The sequence below is a fragment of the Podarcis tiliguerta genome, assembly GCF_965153285.1.
Source record: "Podarcis tiliguerta genome assembly, chromosome: 2".
Lineage (NCBI taxonomy): Eukaryota > Metazoa > Chordata > Lepidosauria > Squamata > Lacertidae > Podarcis > Podarcis tiliguerta.
The window spans coordinates 23797986-23817328 of record NC_139535.1 but is presented as its reverse complement, the minus strand read 5'-3'; the positions used below and the strand labels follow the sequence as shown (position 1 = coordinate 23817328).

The 19343-nt window shown below is 41.8% G+C and overlaps 1 protein-coding gene across 13 annotated transcripts in view; it reads left to right on the top strand.

Annotated features, from left to right (window-relative positions):
• CADPS (calcium dependent secretion activator) overlaps positions 1-19343 on the top strand; it is a 342990-nt gene that overhangs the window by 204490 nt on the left and 119157 nt on the right. For all 13 annotated transcript variants that reach the window (XM_083424654.1, XM_083424653.1, XM_083424660.1 and 10 more), the window contains exon 13: positions 8164-8351. In XM_083424654.1, the coding sequence (XP_083280780.1) occupies positions 8164-8351 (188 nt within the window). The remainder of the gene's footprint in view (positions 1-8163; positions 8352-19343) is intronic.

Genomic DNA, 19343 nt, shown 5'->3' with positions numbered 1-19343 from the left:
GGAGGCAGCAGATGCTGATTCATTCACCTGTAACATACATGTCTCAGAGAAACCACTATCTATAATGCCCATCTGCATTCCTTGTCTTGGCTGCATATGAGCTTCCTTATAAAATATAGGTTTTCTATTTTACCATTAAAGTTAATGAGACGAACTAAAGCTGCCTAACATTCCTGTTTTAAACACAATATATGGAATAACATGGAATCTTTAACACAATATGTGAAGCCTTTGCAGCCCATTTATTTATACTTATGTGGATTTTTTAAAGGTGTGTGCATGTGTGCACATGAGAGAGAGAGAGACTCTGTGTGTGTGTCAATTCCATACTAACAGTATCAAGCCAAGTTCTCCATTTGCTGGGCTTCACACAGCTTGACTCACTAAGATTTTTTTCAAGTTGCAAATAAGATGTAAATACCAACTGGTTCACAGGTGATCTTGCCATGACTGGAAGCCTGGTCCTGAAGATAACATGTAAGGCTGTGCAGAAAGAAATTTGGGTTCCCTCCAAGTAAGATCTGCTCAGAACGGACCCACTGAAATTAATGAACCTATGTTAGTCATGCCTGTTAACTTCAGTGGGTCTACTCTGGGTAGGGCAACATTGGATGCCACTTAGCGCTAATTTCCCTGCTCAGGAGAGAACACATCTGCTCGCATGTAAGTGAAACTGTGTGAATCAGCCCATAGTTCAACGCTGCCATAGATGAGTCAATGCAGAGGCGTCCCAAGGGAACTCGAGCAAATGTACCAGAGGGCCATGTCTCTCTGAGTTTAGAATGAATACAGTACCCCTCCCTCTCTGTTGTAAAATGTGCCTCTACAGTTGTTCTTATGGCAATTCTTGTTCGTTCTATGACAGTTTCATAGACAGATAGATGCCCTAGAAACAGCATCCTTGCTCTTTCTTGAGCCACCGCTGTACAGCTTCGCTTGATTCCCCACAGAGGCAGAGATTTGTATGAAAACAAAGAAATTGACTCATCGCAGATAAGACAGAGGCGACACTTCTTGGCAGGGAGAAGCATTTGGGGGAAGAAGCAGAGGTGTTGTTGGCACCATTTACTGAAGCTGCCTGCCACAGTCTTCATAGCCATAGGCTCCCTCTCTGCAAATGGCCTTTTAGAAGATGCCTCTACTGTCCATCACTGGTACTCACTGCCGTATTTTAACACTGCAATTGGTGCCTTTCCGCTCTGTGGATTTGACATGTGGTGACTTAACGTGCTTTGTTCTACTACTCTTGAAACGGACCCAAAAGCTGCAGAGATAAGCATACTTTCTCCTTTATATCTGAGATGAAAATTTGCATTCAAACGTTCTAAGAGTTTGAAACACACACCCCCCCCCAAAAAAAATGGTGGAATTGGGAGATTGCAGAGTTTCTGGAAATGTCAAACTGGATGATTCCAAAACATTCTGTATTTTTGAAAATCAATAACATCTGCAATCTAAATATTCAATGGGAAATGCCGGAAGACCTAGTCTCAGGGTGTTATATGAATACTCTTATAGTAGTGCCTGGGAATTTTTTGTCAGTTGTTTAATTCAGAATTTTTAGTATTATTAATTTTTACTTTCCCATTTTAAATATTATTCTAAGTAAAAACTATTTATTTTAGGCCATTTTGTAAACTAAAATGAATGCTACAAAAATGCAAAAGGAAACCATTAATGCCATTTACTGATAAATGAACTAATATCAACCCCTTCTCCTTCTGACATACCTCCTCTTTCAACCTCCTGGATCTCGCTCAAGACCCAAACAAACTGAGAGCTCCTCCTCTCCAAAAAATGAATAAATTTCACAGCAAAGAAGGTTCCTGGAACCTTCTGACACCATTCAAGTCTCTTGCTCTAGGCTTGCTTTTGATGGGTAGGCACAAAGGTAGATAGGACTTCCTTAGGCTGCCCACAGCTGTGTCTCATTCAGTGCCCAGCTGCAATCCACACACCCAGTTCCAGGCTACAGAGGTTTGGTGAGCTACCCCAAAGAGGTCCCCAAAGTCGGCAAACAAGGCACCCCTCTTCACAACAGTTCTTGCTCTGGCCTCTGCGTACCGCTCTTGATGCTCCCTATCCCCTATACACTCACTGAGGTAAAAGAAAAGAAAAAGAAAGTAGGACTGTATGGATCAGTCCACATCCCAAATTGCCTATCACCACATATCTTTCTTCCTTTTTGTTTTGTCCTCCTCAATAGCTGTCAGGTTTCGGGGAATTGGCTTCCTCCCCCGTGGCAGTAAACAAAAGATCAAATGAAAGGAACGTCTTACCAGTTAGAATCTTTAATAATCACAGTGAGAGAACAAAGAACACGTCTACTAGAAATGGCAGCGCTCCCAGTTAAGGGTCACCCCCCATCCCTATTAATCTACGTCACTCCTACATCTTGTAATCTGAGCTTGTACCCTCTGTGCTTTCTGTTCTAACACTTTCTAAGCTCTCTGTGTCCTTGGAGAAGGGGGTGTGGACACTGTCCAGAGACTGTGAATCTGTTAACCCTCTCTCTCCCAGTGTTTCTTCTTATAGCTGTTCCCCATCCAGTATTTCCCAGCTTCTGCCTTCTGAACTATGCCCCTCTGCAAGCCACTGTTCCAAGTCTATACAGTCCTCCTGATCCTGAGAAGATGCAAGAGGATGGGGGAGGGGGAGGCTCCTACCATTCCTCCTCAGTGCAGCCCTCCTCAGCATGGTCCCTGACAGTAGGGGAAGCCTTTCATGAAAGGCAAGTCACCCTGTTCACGGGCTTCATTGATAAGATCTGCAGCTTTGGGCTTTTCCTCCGTTCCTGAACTGGGAATAGCAGTGGTGTTATCATTGGTGGAGTTTGCACCTGTGCCTTATGAGGTTCTCCACTTTAGACCCAAGCTTCCCAATGCATTGCAGAATGTTATCTGGTAGGATGGCAAGTATTTTCTTCAGATGGTTACATAGTCGTGGTCCCAACAAATAGCCCATCTACCGTTTTCCTGTTATCTTCTGCCAGCGCTTTTATACCTTTTTTCCTGTGGTTCAGTGTTCATTCACGAAGCGGTGAACTGCTTTCATGCTGAGTCTTGTATGAAAAAAGAAAAATGCAGGAGCATCATTCCACAATGGAGCCGAAAGTCACCAGAAAGAAGCCAAGTTTATCAGAGGACAAGTTCTATGGACAAAAATAAGTGTCATGGCTTCTTCTTCTTTTTTAAGAATAATTTTAGCATAAATAGCAATCCCACAAAGGTGAAAATTACCATCAGGCCTTTCTAAAACAATTTCATTTTTATTCCCAGGGAAGATGGGGGGGGGGGTATGCTCAACAGATGACCACCTTAACCTTCATTTATCCAAGAAATTTGGTTGCAAAATGGACTTCAACATTGCTATAACAAAACGGAAATAGATCCCTAGGATCATAAAGGCTAAGTCTCAGTTGTATTCCAGACACCTTGTTCCCTGCCGAAAAAATGAGCGTTTAGAAGGTACTGCGTGAGTTTCTTGATTTGGGTCTGGAGATGGAATAAAGGAACAAAGGACACCTGAAGTGAGAAGAACAGCCATCTGCTGAAGTTACACCGACTCTAGGAGAGTTTCCATGGCAAGCATAGTTCAGTTTCAAATGGCAAATCCCATAAGAGAGCCCATGGAAGTGTCAGTGACACGGTAAGATTCCCCCAGTAAGCAAATTGCAGTAAGCAACTGTAATAATGATAATAATAATTTTTATTATTATTATTATTATTATTATTATTATTATTATTATTATTATTAATTATTATTATTATTATTATTTATTTATTTATTTCTACCCCACCCATCTGGCTGGGTTTCCCCAGCCACTCTGGGCGGCTTCCAACAAAGATTAAAAATACATTAAAATGACACACATTAAAAACTTCCCTGAACTGCAAGTATGATAAGCCAGCAAAAGCTACGCCAGATCCAAACTTGTTCAAAGCCTGGCAAACAAAAAACAAGCCTTTAAAACAGAGTTTGATTTACACCACCCTTTTTGCTGGTGTAGCATTCACTAGCATGACCGAGCCGAACAGAGTTCAAGATCCAGCATAAATCTCACTATCCAGTCCCTCCTCTACCACTCTTCTGGAACACCCATTTTTCAAGGTTTATTGGGCACTGGCTGAGCTAGCATATCTCCAGCTGAGCCAGGGTTGGAGACAAACTGCCTGAGCTGGAGATCATCCACATCCTAACTCGCTCATCCCAGGAGATCTAGGGTTATGATTCCACCCCCCAAAATTATGAACTGCAATTGGGACTAGAAAAAACAGAGCACAAAGACAAGGATCAACCTGGGAAGGTGTTCTAGGCAATGTCTGGCAAGCTCAGAAAAAGGAGCCTGTGGACAAAAAGTCAAGGAGGAAACCGAACTAAGGAGCAAAATAGATTCACAAATGCAAGACCACGAAATGAAAGGTAGCCCTGCAAAGTGGTTCTGGTCGATCAACCTGCCTGAAACCACCCCCTGTTCCTTTTTTCCCTTTTCTTTTAGGGGCTGCTTAGAAGCTGCAGCTAAATATCAAATATGACACGTTACCCTATCCAGCAATCACAGAACTGTAGAGTTGGAAGGGAACCTCAGGACCATCCAGTCCACACACACACACGCAGTGCAGGAATGTGAAGCTGCCCTATATGGGGATCAAACTTGCAAACCCTGGCATTATCAGCACCACACCCTAACCCACTGAGCTATCCAAGCTGACTGACCCCGTCCCTGCAATCCCCTATATGGCCTTGTAGCCATTTAGATCTGTAACCAGCTCAGCAAGCCTCCCTTGCCAATGCACAATCAGGAATGCACTCCAGGGCTTCTGATTGTACACTGGCAAGCGCATCTCCACCTGCCCCTCACCTGGTGGCACAGGAGCAGGTGGGTGTGGCTTGAGGGAAATTCTCTCAGACGAGACCAAATCGGAACTTGTGCCACCCATGCCTCTCTCCCTGCTTTGCATATCCTGTAGCCTAATGAAGAGTTCTGTAGAACTCGAAAGCTTGACATTGTTTTCTGACATGTTGTGATATTAAACCTATTGCCCAACTGTAGATTTGGGTGTTCTTTCCCTTTCCCCCCTGGAAGTCTAAATCCCACTAGAAATCAGCAGCGTGCCTTTTATTTTGCTTTCCCTTCGCCCTGCCCCACGCACCCCAGACAGACACAAAGTATGGGAAATATTTTAGTCTCAGCACCCCCACTAAAAAGCAGAATCCCGGTAGCTCTCTCGAAGTGGGAACAGAGGAAAGAAGCCGCCATCAGAGGACTCTCGTGACAGGCCACCTTCTGCGTTATTCTCAATCAGCGTCTTGGTTTTCACACATGCGCTTTCTGGCGACTGGAGTAATGAAAGGAACTGTATCTGCTCCCCTCCCCATGCCTTTGATTCTGCCCCTCATTATTTTCATCCCTTTTTCAATCTGTTCTGGAGTTGGCCCAACAAGGATAAGCAAATCCCTTCGACGGAGTTTTCTTAATTGATATTTCTTCAACTCTCCTCAACAGTAGCTATTTTGGCATCCAGGAAAGATTTGGTGTCATCCGAGTGGTAGAAAATATATTTTAATCTTTTCACAGCAGCGTCATTTCAAAGACGTAGCATTTGGGGTGGCAGATGGGGTGGCAAACAAGTTGCCTGAAGGGGCAGGGCATTGATCTACTCCCTGCAGGAACTTTTCAATTAAAAGATGAAAGATTCTGCAGTTTTGAAGCACGATATACGCACATCTTATCAATTGTTCAGCATCCCTATCGATACTGAAGATTTTTGGTTTGTTTTTGAAAAATGCCTTTGTTATCATACTTAACAGAATTTCAAATTAGGTGAGAGACAGTCTACCTGAGAAGCCATCATCGCTGTCACTGTAACGCACGTTCTCCCGCCGTAAAACGATGGTATCGTGCTCTAGCATGCTGGGATAGATTTACAAAGTTGCTTCCCTATTAATTCATGCCTCTGCAACCTTGAAACTTCACTATTATAACACTTCTCATCGTGAGCAGTGGCCCTGTAGACTGTTCTGAGAAAGCAACTTGAGGCAAACATGATGGTCTGCCGGGAATATAATTTTGCTTTACTTTCATTGCACCTGAATATAGACTGGCTTCTAATCAAATTCCATTCACAATCCCAATATCTTAGTATTGACCTATAAAACTCTTATACAGCTTGAGCCTTAGAAACCACCTTGGTTGTGAGTCCTAAAAGACCTCCTCCCTTTCCTGCAGACCGTTTTTCCAGCTGGCCTGGGAAGGCAAAGTCCTGACTGACTCCAGCTACAAAAATTGAGGCTGCTGAACAGATTCTTGGGCTGGCATGTTTTGCTGGAAGGGAATGTTAATGTTGGTTTTTTCTATCTTTATTTCAGATCTTCTTATGATTTATGTGGAAGTTGTACTGTTTGGTTGTGTATTTTTTAAAGAAAATTATTGTTTATGACTACCTTTGTGATGTTGTAGTTATGTATTTGTTCATGTTGTAAGCCACCTTGAGCATGGTTTGAACTGTGGAAGGTGCCATACAAATAAAATTATGTATGTAATTTGTAAGCTTATATGTTGTAAGCATATATTTGCATAGAAGAAGAAGAGTTTGGACTTGATATCCCGCCTTTCACTCCCCTTAAGGAGTCTCAAAGCGGCTAACAATCTCCTTTCCCTTCCTCCCCCACAACAAACTCTCTGTGAGGTGAGTGGGGCTGAGAGACTTCAAGGAAGTGTGACTGGCCCAAGGTCACCCAGCAGCTGCATGTGGAAGAGCGGGGAAGCGAACCTGGTTCACCAGATTACGAGTCCACTGCTCTTAACCACTACACCACACTGGCATAGTTAGCCCATAGCATCTGGTTGAATTTTCTTCCTCTCTTCTACTAGAGGGGCCTTAGCTCTTTGCAAACATTTCATTTTTGCGCACGGAGGTGACAATTGGGATCACAACTGCTATCCCTACCCTAACCTCCATGTGTTCCAGATACAAAGTCTAGACATGTATCTTGTGAGATGCACAGATTCTGTGCACATGAGCCCTACGTTCCATTCTTACAGGGGTACAAATCACACTACCAGAGCCCATGCACATAGGCCTACAGGCCCTTGTTGGAACAGGTCCTTGGGCACATGGAGATCCCTGATGGAGCCGGAGATCCAGTCCCAATTCTGTGTGCACACACCTGCACGGAATGAAGCATAGGTTCAAAGGGCTGGCTTTGGTGACTGCAGAATTCCCTTCACACCATACATTTAAAGCATTCTGATACCACTTTAAGCAGTTGTGGCTTCCTCCCCAAAGAATTCTGGGGGCTGTAGTTTGTTAAGGGTGCTGAGAGTTGTTGGGAGACCCCTGATTCCCCATCCAGAATTACAGTTCCCAGCGTGATTTAACAATCAATCCCTCTTCGCAAGGAACTATGGGAATTGTAACTGGGAGGGGAATAAGGGGTCACCAAACAACTCTCAGCACCCTTAGCAAGCTAGAGCTCCCGGGATTCTTTGAAGGAAGCTGTGCCTCTTGAAATGGGTATCATAACACACTAATTAATGAAAGTCATGATGGCTGCCTTACCTCTGTTATCAGAATACCAGTTGCAGGACTAGATAAGCCTTTACATTATGCTAGGACTTCTGGTATCGTTCTGAAACTGTGCTGTTAATTCTTCCTGTTGTTTTCTCTCCTGCTGGCTGCTTTATATTAATGCCGATCAGAATGGGGATTGTCCCTCTGAATGGGTGACTTCTGGGTGATTCATTCAATTTGCAGGTGCCTGACTCATAGCTTCAATCAGCCACAAACTTGTTTGTATGCTAGTAATAGAAGGTGATTATCAGCTGTGGTGTGTTCATGTGCTGAGCAAGCCAATAAGTAATAAACAAAGTGATCAGTAGTAAAAGCTGTGCAAATTCTTATTCTTTCTGAAATTTGGTGAATCTGATGTACACTCTGTCATTGTGATATTAAGTTTCTGCAGCCAACTTCTGAAGGTTATTGGATTTGTATTTACTTACTTACAATAATGCAAGCTTCGTGTGTTTGCAAATGCTTTTCATTTCCATTGCTAATACTTTCTTTATAGAGGTTTCTATTTGTTGTTGTCACTGTTGCCATGCATCACATTTCCAGATCTAATGCCTTCGTTTGAAATAAATTCTCTCTTATTTCCAAACAGGGCTGGTTCAGTCCCGGCCAGGTATTTGTGCTAGATGAGTATTGCGCACGTAACGGAGTCAGAGGCTGTCACAGGCATCTCTGCTACCTCAGCGACTTGCTTGAGAGAGCAGAAAATGGAGCGATGATTGACCCTACCTTGCTTCACTACAGCTTTGCCTTTTGCGCATCGCATGTCCATGGCAACAGGTAAGTGGAGGACATGCTTGTCTCCATCAGGGAGGGGCAAGTCTCCAGTACAGATTTATTTGGCTACTATTGCATAACGGCTCCTTCCATGTGGCTGTGTTCTTATTGTATGATGCACAACATATTGGGCAGGAGAATTGACTTGCTTGTTGTTAGCAAAAGGAAGGCAGCAAAGAATCAAGTGCAAACAGACCCAAACCATTGACTGTTGCTTTTTGTTCACTTAAGAAAATAGCTTGACGCAGTTTGGGGGAGGGGGGAGGTAGGGTAGTGTGATGCTGCAGAATGTATCTGTCATTGGGTACGATGAATTTGCCCTGTTTCATTTTCATCTGAATGAGAATAGACAGCTAAATACTAACAAACAAAAGTTCTGCATTCTGCTATAAAGTACTTATTAAGACTCAACTTGTGTAACTGAGATGCGAAACCGATGTGTTAAGAATATTTTGAAATGTAGATTCAGATTTTGTTTTTTTAATGTAGCGTTGGCCACTTTGCGACTTGATGATAACTTCTGATGACTTGATTGTACAGTAAATAATCATTATATCTTATTTTATTTGGGAAGCATGTTTCAAGTCAAAATTTTTCAAAAGTCTGGAATGGGGAACATTTGTGGCCTTCCAGCTGTTGCTGGACTACAGCTCCCATCATCCCCAGCTATTGGCTGAGGATGATGGGAGTTGGAGTCCAACAAATATATGCTGGGTTGCAGGTTCCCCAGCTCTTTTTTAAATCATATATCATATGCTGCAAGATATACTTGAGTTTATTTACAAAAATGTATACATTTGGATCTTCATGCAGTCTCTGTATTGGATGGGAGAGAGCAGAGATGAAATAACTGAGACTCTTTCCTCCAGGTATTTTTAACATCATGAAAGGAGAAATAGAAGTGGGGAAGGAGCAGTAATAAATAGCCTTATGCCCTTTTTCCAGGTCCTTTGTAAAACTTAAGCAAGGCTTTCCATTGGCCGGTGCTAACTACTTTCTGCCTTGTTGGCTCCACTAACATGCAGTACAGAACTAAGAATATCCCTCAATATAATGGTGAACACATAAGAGTCTACCAGGGCTTTACTAATCTATAAGGTCCGCAGTTACCTTCCCTTGCCAGACTGTCAGTTGAGCCTGCTACAGTGAACCAGACAGAACATCTATGGAAAGTTAAAAATAAAACACAAAAACACTTTTGCCACTTGGCAGCCACAATAGCTGCACAGCCATTTCAAGCTCACTCCAGCCTTTTAGGATTAAACAGTAGATTTTACGCCTGAAAGTGTTGCTGAGATAAGTTTCCTTTCTCTATAGACAGCGACAGTATTGTTGCACTGATGGTTTTGTTTTTGGAAGTTGCATTCTATACAGTGAGATATCACACTCTGCTCTGCATATGCTACCGAATAGCAGAGTGTTATAAAATAATGAAGTGTTTTTGTAAGCTCTCTGGTAAACATCATCACGAATTATTATACACATTGCCGGTATTTCACATTATAAGGCTGCCACTAAAGTCACAGTTCATTTGATCCATCTTGTCAGGCTAACAGAGTTTGCTTCTCCATATTTTCTTTTTGGTTATGGCTTTCATTTGCTTCTTTTGTTCGCTGTTGGCATTTATTATTAGTATACTGTTGTTGTTTCTATTATTTGCTTTTAGCTTGTTTTCTTTCATTTCTTCTGTTACACTTTCTTTTGTTACTTTTCCTTTTCTTTCCGTTTCTGCTGTCCTTACCTTTTCACTTAAAACCATCCCTGTCATGTCCCAAAGTCAAAAAATGGAGGAGATACTTGGTGCCATAATGCCAGTGGCAAATAATCCCCCAGCCGTTGAAGTAGAGCCAAAAAAGGATTCCAAAAAGGAGTCCAAAAAGAAGAAAGATTCCAAACCCCAGCCACCTCCAGAGCCCAAAAGGTAAGAAATGGCAGTTTTACAAGGTTGTGCTGCAGAGTTTTGTATCGGCCACTGAGCACACTGGCTTGGACCTCAAGAAATATGTGCAAGAAAAAGAAAAGAAAACCACAAATGTATTAATGCTGTTCCATGAGCACACAAGCAATCACTAACACAGGGTTTCTCACTCAGTCACTCATCCATCCATCCATTCATTTCGGTATCACTTCCCATAAAACATCTCAAAGCAGTTAACAATAAACACACATCAATTAAAAAAAAAATCAGTAAAAACACCCACATAAAAACAACTTCAAATCCAGTGCAGGTACAGACTGGGATGGAAATCTCCACTTAAAAGTCTTCTTGAAAAAGGAAGGTCTTCAGTAGGTGCTGAAAAGGTAATAGAGATGATGCCTATGTAACAGGAGACAGTTCTAAAGGGCAGGTACTTCGACACTAAAGGCCCAATTCTACAGAATGGGCCTCCTGATGATGGCGCCCACTTCTGTAGGACACAGTGATTGGTTGGGTTTTTAAGGGGTGAGACAATCTTTTATTCTGGTATCCTGGTCCCAAGCTCTATAGGGTTTTGTACACCAGTACCAATCTAACCCAGTAGCTAATTGGCAGCTTTACAGCATGAGAAACATGGTGAATAAGGAAGATACAGGCTGTAGCATATAAACTTGAGGGGGCCATGCAGAGGTCTCGAGAAAGAGCTTGTTCCAAGTCCAGTTCAAGGACATCCCTAGATTTGAAGTCAGAAACAGAGCTATCCCATGAGTAGGAGGTTCTCAGCTCTTCACCTTTTTGTTGTTTGTAAGGACCAAGGGGGAGGGGGGGGAGAGATGAGTAACATGGTTCAGAATAGGCAAGTTTTCCAAAGTGTCTGAGGAAATTTTCAGGCGTTCATACATTTCCACAAGACTTGGGGTAGTGGGTTACCTATGCTAAGTTATACAGGAGGTGGGTTTTCAATTTTTAGAGCTTTTGGAGTACTGATTACTTACACACTTAAGGCTCAGTCTGAGCTGTGTGGATTATGGTTGACAGAGGCATGACTGGAAATCTGTATAATCAGATGATAAAAGCAACTTTTGCATCTGTTGATGAAACCTGTAGCCACAATGAGTGTGTGTGTGTGTAAATAATTGTGTGCAAAGACACTGCGTTAGCTGTTGTACCATCTGAGGATCTTGAAGTGATTTTTGAAACGTAGTTCAGTCTATTAGCACTGCAAGTTAAAGGATCACTCAAACAAATTCTAAAGTAGGCAAATACATCACAATGGCTTCTTCCTTCTTCCTTTGTTCCGTCCTGAGACTTCTCTCAATTAGGATAGTATAAACAAAACTCCACAAAGCTCTCAAACATGCATTTTATTGAAGTTCACAAGGCACATGTGGAGATATTTACTCACATTCCAGTAGGTTTTTCTTTGGCTTTGAATGAATGTGGTTAGGAAGTTCTCTATGGAGTTCTGTAAGAACAAGTGAGTTTACCCCTCTTCCTTGGCTTGCAAGAACTAAACTGAACCAGGTTGCAAAGAAGAAGGAGGTTTTTCCCACTCTGGGCAGAGCCAATAGAAACTAGAAAATTACTGTGCCTTCATTTCCCAGCCTGCCTTGAGGTCTGGAAAGGGGAAAGGCACTACCTTTTCTTAAAGGAGCAGCATTATTATCCCTTCTACTTACAGTAATACTAATACTATAGAGAGATTTGCTATCAGTAAATAACTGAACCCTGTGGGGCCAGAATATCCTTTCTAGCAGAAGACAAAACAGGGTAGTGATAGTCCAGATTGGCACTTGATTTCCACTTGTAGTTTTGGACAGAGAAAAATCACAAACCTTTATTGTTGTACCATGCAATCCTATGCATGTCTACTCAGAAGTAAGCCACATTGAGTTCAGTATGGTTTACTAATCCCAGGTAAGAGTGTGTAAAACTGTGGCCTTAATTACTATTTTATAGATGTTTCTCTCCATCCTGCTCTCTCTGTTTTTCAATGTTTAAAACATGTTTTCTCTGGCTAAGAGCAGATGTGTTTAACATGCCTCATGTTAGACTTGTGAGTAAATCCATTTGCTTATTGAAGGCGATTTTTGAAAGAAATAAAGGGGAGAAAGCTCACACCACCAACAACTGGCAGTTTAGCTTTCTGAGAAATGAGGTTGGCTGTCAGTCAGAATATGCCACTCTAGTAATGAAGGTCGAAGAGAGTGAATTCTGTGTGGCTATCAATCTCCCATGTAAGCGATAGACAGTGATGGAGCTGAGGTGGGTTGTCTGTTTGTATTGTGTTTGTGTAAGGTCAGACAGTGAGACAACAGTAGCTTGCAGTCAGCGAGAAAGTGCAGAGAGAATGTGATTCAGATGGTGCAGGACAGCCTGAAGGTCAGGACTGACAGAATGACAGGCCATCAGAGGAAAGAAACTAACTAGATGCTATCCAGGGTCCTGCTTCATGAATACAGTTCTGGGGTAGCTGATCAGTGTCAGTGCAGGACAGGAATAAAATGGCTGCTGTTAGAAATACACCTCTAGCTCAGCTGTGACCCCTGCGCCATATCATGTGAAATGTCTACAAAGCAAAAAGAGAGTTTTGCACTGTATATTTTCAGACTTTGCTGGGAAGATTTTGTCAGTTGACTGCTTAGATGTTTTGTTAGGAAAAACTACTTTCCAGGCAATGATAGAATTTGCTTTCTTTCTGTTTCTTAGAAAATAAAAAAACAGAAGGTCATTTTTTAGTTTCTAATATAACTTCATAATATTATTTCTCTTCTCCCTGAGATGTATAATGGAATGTCTTTTTTTGGGACATAGATAGATAGATAGATAGACAGAGTGTGTATTCAGCTTCCACGATCTTATTCTCATAATGCTAAACCATGGTTCAGCATTACGTGTGAATTCAGCAAACTTATTTATGTGTGAAATGGATTGGTTCTATATTTCTGTTGCTTTTAATCTAGGGACGTAAAGTTCCTAAAATAGAAGAAGTGGGCAGGGATAGCCAAGGGGCGTACAATCAAAGACTTGAAGCACAAGCCACCCAGCACAAGCCACCTGCCACTGCCACCTCCTCCTGCGCACAGCTCAGGAGTTGGATGCCACCCACCCACCCCTTGCCCTACAGGTAGCTCTTCTGTGAGTGGATTGCTACACATATGGGAACAACTATGCAGAAGGGGCCAACTGGATTGGGCCCTGTTTATGTTGGACACAATCCATGCAGATCCCTTTCAAGTACTGTATATCTCAATGGAAGTGACTTGAGACCATGCTTCACTCTCTCACTGAAATGAATGGTTACAGTAGAGAAACATGGCAGTAATTGTATAATTGTTAACATTTGTCTGTAGTTCATTTGCACCGTTTGGATAGTTTAAAGTATATATATGTGTTGCCGTTTTATTTTAGCATGTAAGGTTAGCCCCCTCCCCCAAGAGCTTTTTGGGCAGAATATCTGTTCCCCTATAGTTTTGCTTTTTTGACATGTAATAAGACTCTGAGAGAGCTTGGGTATGTGGTGATCATAGGAGAGCCTTGTGGAGCATAAATACTGAGGCAATGAGGACCCCTCCCTCCTCCCGCCTCTGCTACAATTTTGCCTCCCTGTCCAGATGTCAGCAAGGCAAATGCAGCCATGTTCACTGTACACCATGTGGCTTCCCTTCCACAGTTTAAGCTTTGCTTTTCTGTCCTAGACCAAACCTTTACTATGCATAAGTAAGTAAGTAAGTAAGTAAGTAAGTAAATGAGGGCCCTGACAAAGACTCTTTACTCAAAAGGCGCTGAGACTAATTCACTACATTCCCCCCTAATCTCTCTATCTGGTGAGCAAAAGCATTGAGGGCGCTTTCCTTTCTGACCACTAGGAGGGAGGTTCTTTGAAGAACGTTTCAGCTGAGAGTCTGTATTAGGAGGCATCTTCCATGTTCTGCCTTAAGCTAGGCTCTTTCCTGCCTCCATAATGAATGGCTGTAGGTTGTAGGCCTGCTTTGCTGTACTGGTATAATCCAATTCAGGCAAGGTGTCCTGCCCCTAACAAAGACTGCATCCACTCTATACCTCTGAAGCACATTCAAAACTCATTTCCCCCCTCAAAGAATTCTGGGCACTGTAGTTTGCCCCTCAGAGAGTCTGTTAAGGATTGCTGGGAATTGTAACTCTCTGAGGGGCAACTACAGTGCCCAGAATTCTTTGAGGGGGTTGAAATGTGTTTTAAAGTTCTAGTGCATTTGTAACCAGAGTCTTCACTCAGAACATGTGAGGTTTAATAAACCACACATTTCCAACATCTCTTCCATTTTTCTTGTATTGGTCACATCCTCCTTTATCCAGTCATCTGAGGAAAAAAAAGTACCAGTCTATACCATGTCCAAAGACAGGGAACCAGTAAGATGGCGCAGTATGAACAAACATTTCAAATATCCCACCTGCAAGCCACTTTCTTGATTTGGCACAGCATAGCTTTGGTCCCTTATCATTTTACACATATTAATTAAAATAGGAAATACTTCTTTGTGCGCAAACCTTTTTAAAAAATAGATAAACACACTTTTTTGTCCTGCCTTTCTTCCAAGAAGCTCAAGGCGATACCTATCCTTGTTATTCACACAACAACCCTGTGGTGTATGAGAGACTGATTTGCTCAAGGTCACCCGGGAAGATTCTTGGCTGAGCAAGGATTTGAATCTGGGTCTCTCATGGGAACATAGGGTCCAGCTAGCTCAGTGTTGTCTACACTGGCTGACACTGGCTCTCTTGGAATTCAGAAAGAAGTATTTCCCCAGTCCTATCTGGAGACACAAGGGACTGAACCTTGGACCTTCTGTTTTTAAAGCATGTGTTCTACCCCTGGACTATGGCCCTTCTCCAATCTTAGTCCATCATTCTAACCTTGAGAGACAGTGTGGTGTAGTGGTTAAGAGCGGTAGACTCGTGATCTGGGGAACCGGGTTCGCGTCTCCGCTCCTCCACATGCAGCTGCTGGGTGACCTTGGGCTAGTCACACTTCTTTGAAGTCTCTCAGCCCCACTCACCTTACAGAGTGTTTGTTGTGGAGAAGGAAGGGAAAGGAGAATGTTAGCCGCTTTGAGACTCCTTCGGGTAGTGATAAAGCGGGATATCAAATCCAAACTCTTCTTCTTCTCCTCTTCTTCTTGTTCTTTTCAAGCAGTACTGCTTATACCACCTGATATACTGTGAAGCACCACTGGTTAAAAGTCCTGTTCTAAACTATTACACCAATATTTCCCAGTTACCTCCAGGACCTGAGGCAGTGCGCCTCTGAATACAGAGAACAATAGTAGAAAGTGCTCTTGTTCTGGTGGCCTTCTCAGGAACTTCTGGTTGGCTAATGTGGGGGGAAAGATGCTGGTTTTTTTTTTAAAAAAAAAAAAATATTTTATTCGATTTTACATAAGAAACAAGAAAGAAAAACAAACACAACAAACAACACAAAAGAAACATACACAGTTACACAAACAAAGAATACCAACAACAACAAAAATAAAAACAATCTTATCTTCATAATAGTCTTGCATTAACTTGTTTCTCTGACTTCCCCAAATCTCCCTTCCCTGTATTCCAAATCATACAATTAAACAACAAATCCCTTCCCTCTGTCGTATTTAAACTCTTTTCTTAATTTAAATATCTTAATTTAACTTATTCAATACTTATAACTTAAAATATTGAGTCTTCTAATCTTTAGATTTTTTAAACCAATAACCTTATACATTCAATCTGATGTTATTCTAACATTCATTAATCTTGTAGTGTTTCTATAGATACTCTTTAAACTTCCTCCAGTCTTCTCTCACCGTCTCTTCTCCCTGGTCTCTGATTCTACCAGTCTTTTCTGTGGATTCCATATAATCAATGACTTTCATCTGCCATTCTTCCAGCGTGGGTAATTCTTGTGTCTTCCAATACTTTGCGATGAGTATTCTTGCTGCTGTTGTGGCGTACATAAAGAATGTCCTATCCTTCATACGTACCTCTTGGTTGACCATGCCCAGGAGAAAGGCCTCCGGATTCTTCGGGAATGTGTATTTAAACACTTTCTTCAGTTCATTATAAATCATCTCCCAGAAGGTCTTAATCCTTGGGCATGTCCACCAAAGGTGAAAAAAGGTACCTTCAGTTTCCTTACATTTCCAACATTTGTTATCGGGCATATGATAAATTTTTGCTAGTTTGACTGGTGTCATGTACCATCTGTATATCATTTTCATAATATTTTCTCTTAAGGCATTACATGCCGTAAACTTTACACCAGTGGTCCATAACCGTTCCCAGTCAGCTAGCATTATATTATGACCATGTAGGGGGAAAGATGCTGGACCAGATAGGCCTTTGGTCTGATCCAATACTTATATTCTTACTTGGTTATTCACTACAGGAAATAGGGCTCTGGAGCAGATTTCATAGAATCGTAGATTGGAAGTTACCACTAAGGTCTTCTAGTCCACGCGTAGGCAAACTTGGCCCTCCAGATGTTTTGAGACTACAATTCCCATCATCCCTGACCACTGGTCCTGTTAGCTAGGGATGATGGGAGTTGTAGTCCCAAAACATCTGGAGGTCCGAGTTTGCCTATGCCTGTTATAGTCCAATGCCTTGCAATACAGAAATCTTTCACCCAGCATGGGGCTCTGAGATTAAAAGTCTCATGTGCATTTGGCTCTTCATATGTTAACTTTGTATATAAGAGAGTTTCTATGAGAGGTACTAATGAACATGCTGCTCACCCAAATAGTGGGTGTCAGCCTTGAGCAATGCAAGAGAAATTAGATCTATAGCTCTGCCTATGTTAGCCACAAAAATACAGCAATGGCCAAGTATACATATTAGCCCCTTCATACTGTCTCATTCAAGGTTTTCCCATGTGACGTGATGGCATGGTTGCAGCAGAACAGGCAAGAAGCAGTGGATAAAACCAGGTGTGGTCATGCATGTGGGGACTAGCACTCAATTTGCCCTTTGCCGGTAACAGCTGCATTTCTGATGTGACATGGTTATGTAATAACACAATACGCCTGGGCTTACAGCCAGGCAGCCATCTGGACATGCTCTTTGCATCATAATAGTCACAGGTATTGTAAGTCCTCTGCACCGCAAAACACTTTCTAGGGGCCATGGTGTAGAAAAAGGAAAGAAAAGAGGGCTTTGATCCTTTAAATTTCACCAGTTCGGATCAGGTATTTATCAGGCTATATGTACCTACTAACGGGCATTTTTTTCCAAGAACGGGAGAGGTTATCATGAAAGGTGTAAAAGACACTGTGTTCATTTCAAAGCCACACTGGAACAGGCAAATGTCAAAGGAATTAACCCCAAAGAGCTATAATGTGTGTTTATAATTGCACACAAATGCATGCTATTGCCTTGTATAGTACTCCTTGGTTTAAAAGAAATGATTTTGATATATTTGCTTGAGCAGCATAACTAGCCCCCGAGGCACCATGTACAATTAGAAAAGGGCATGGTGGGGGAGGTGGGGTTTCCAGAAAGAAATCGTGGCCTTAGGACCTCTGGTCCTAATTATAATTTATAATTAACCCTGCGATTTGCACAAAGAAGCAGTTGGGGGGGGGGATATTGTCTTTGCCACGAGACCATTTATTTTTAAACATGACAACTCACTTCAGAAAGATTTCTTTGGGGGCTGATTAATAATTAGTCAATGAGTAATATTAGGAGTAGACAGGGACATTTTAGCTTCTCGTGTAATGTGTTTACAATATTTTAAAATGCACACTATGAACAGCTAATTTAGGGTTTTAATATCTCATCATAAAGGCACCTTTTCCTGGCACTATCCCAACCTCCTTTTTCTCTCCACCCCCCAACACCCATCTGTACTATTATGCCCTATTAATTTCTCTAGCAGAATCCAAACAATATCAAAATGGGGGGGCAGGGGGAATCTGCTACCGTTCAAGACTGAGATATTTCCAATTCTGTAGGTTGACCTAAATTCATATAGAGGTGCCTGCACTGTAACATGTCTGCAATTCTTTGTGTGACTACATAGAGATTTACAGACAACACAAGTCTGACGTTTCTGTGCTCCGTTTCTGTCCTCCCTCATGTTTTGTATTCCTGATCTGGATCCAAGCATGACATAACTACATTTAAATGTGACATTATGTACACGTTTTTTTAATCATTGGACATAAAATGGTAAAATACAAATTGCACAAGCTGCAGAAACCTGTGATTACACTTGTAAACATCAAATATTGAAATGTCTCGGAAGTGGCACCTAAACACACACACATCTACAGCAGAAATGTGGATTTCTTCTCCCACCAATAATGCCTTTTGATTACCAAATGCAGCAGAGAAAAGGAAATCCTAAGAGCAAGAATGCCCCAAACATTAATTTGAAGGCAGGAGGAAGCACACATATATAAATTGAGATAATATGATCGTTAATGACAATGGTTCCATTTCCCTTCAAGTATATAAAAATAAGTGCAGGGCTTTTAATTTATGTTTATATAATCATAGTGCCGTCTACAGATTCGTACTTAATTAATGAAATCATGGTGCTTCAGCTTCTGGGGAGATGAGCAACAAGAATTAACATAACTCATAAATTTCCAAAAGATGTGCAGCTGGGTGGTAGTATTTGGAATTTGACAAAAAACATTGGAAGTATTATTATTTGTGACATGGCTAAAGATGGGGGATTGTGAGGAGAGTAAAGATGACAGAACTGGTGCTAACCACTGTGACAAGAACTTGAAAAGCAGCCGACATGACATCTTTCCTATCATGCTGCTGAAAATGTCAACTTTGTGAAGGACAGTGAGAAAATGGTTTGCCGAATGTTTGAAAGGTAGATTCAAGAGATGCTCGTCATGTCAGATGTAATATAGTCCACAGCTGTTTGAGAAAGGAAGTCCTTGCAGTTGTGATGGCTCTTAGTTGGCAGGCCCTTCCAGACATCCAGGCGGCTCCAAAAATGGCTACAGTTGACCTGTAGATTGTCTGAAGTTTGTTGCTACATGATACACAGAAGCCAGCTGTGATATTTTATCATTATTAATTCCGTCTAGTGTTGTGAATAA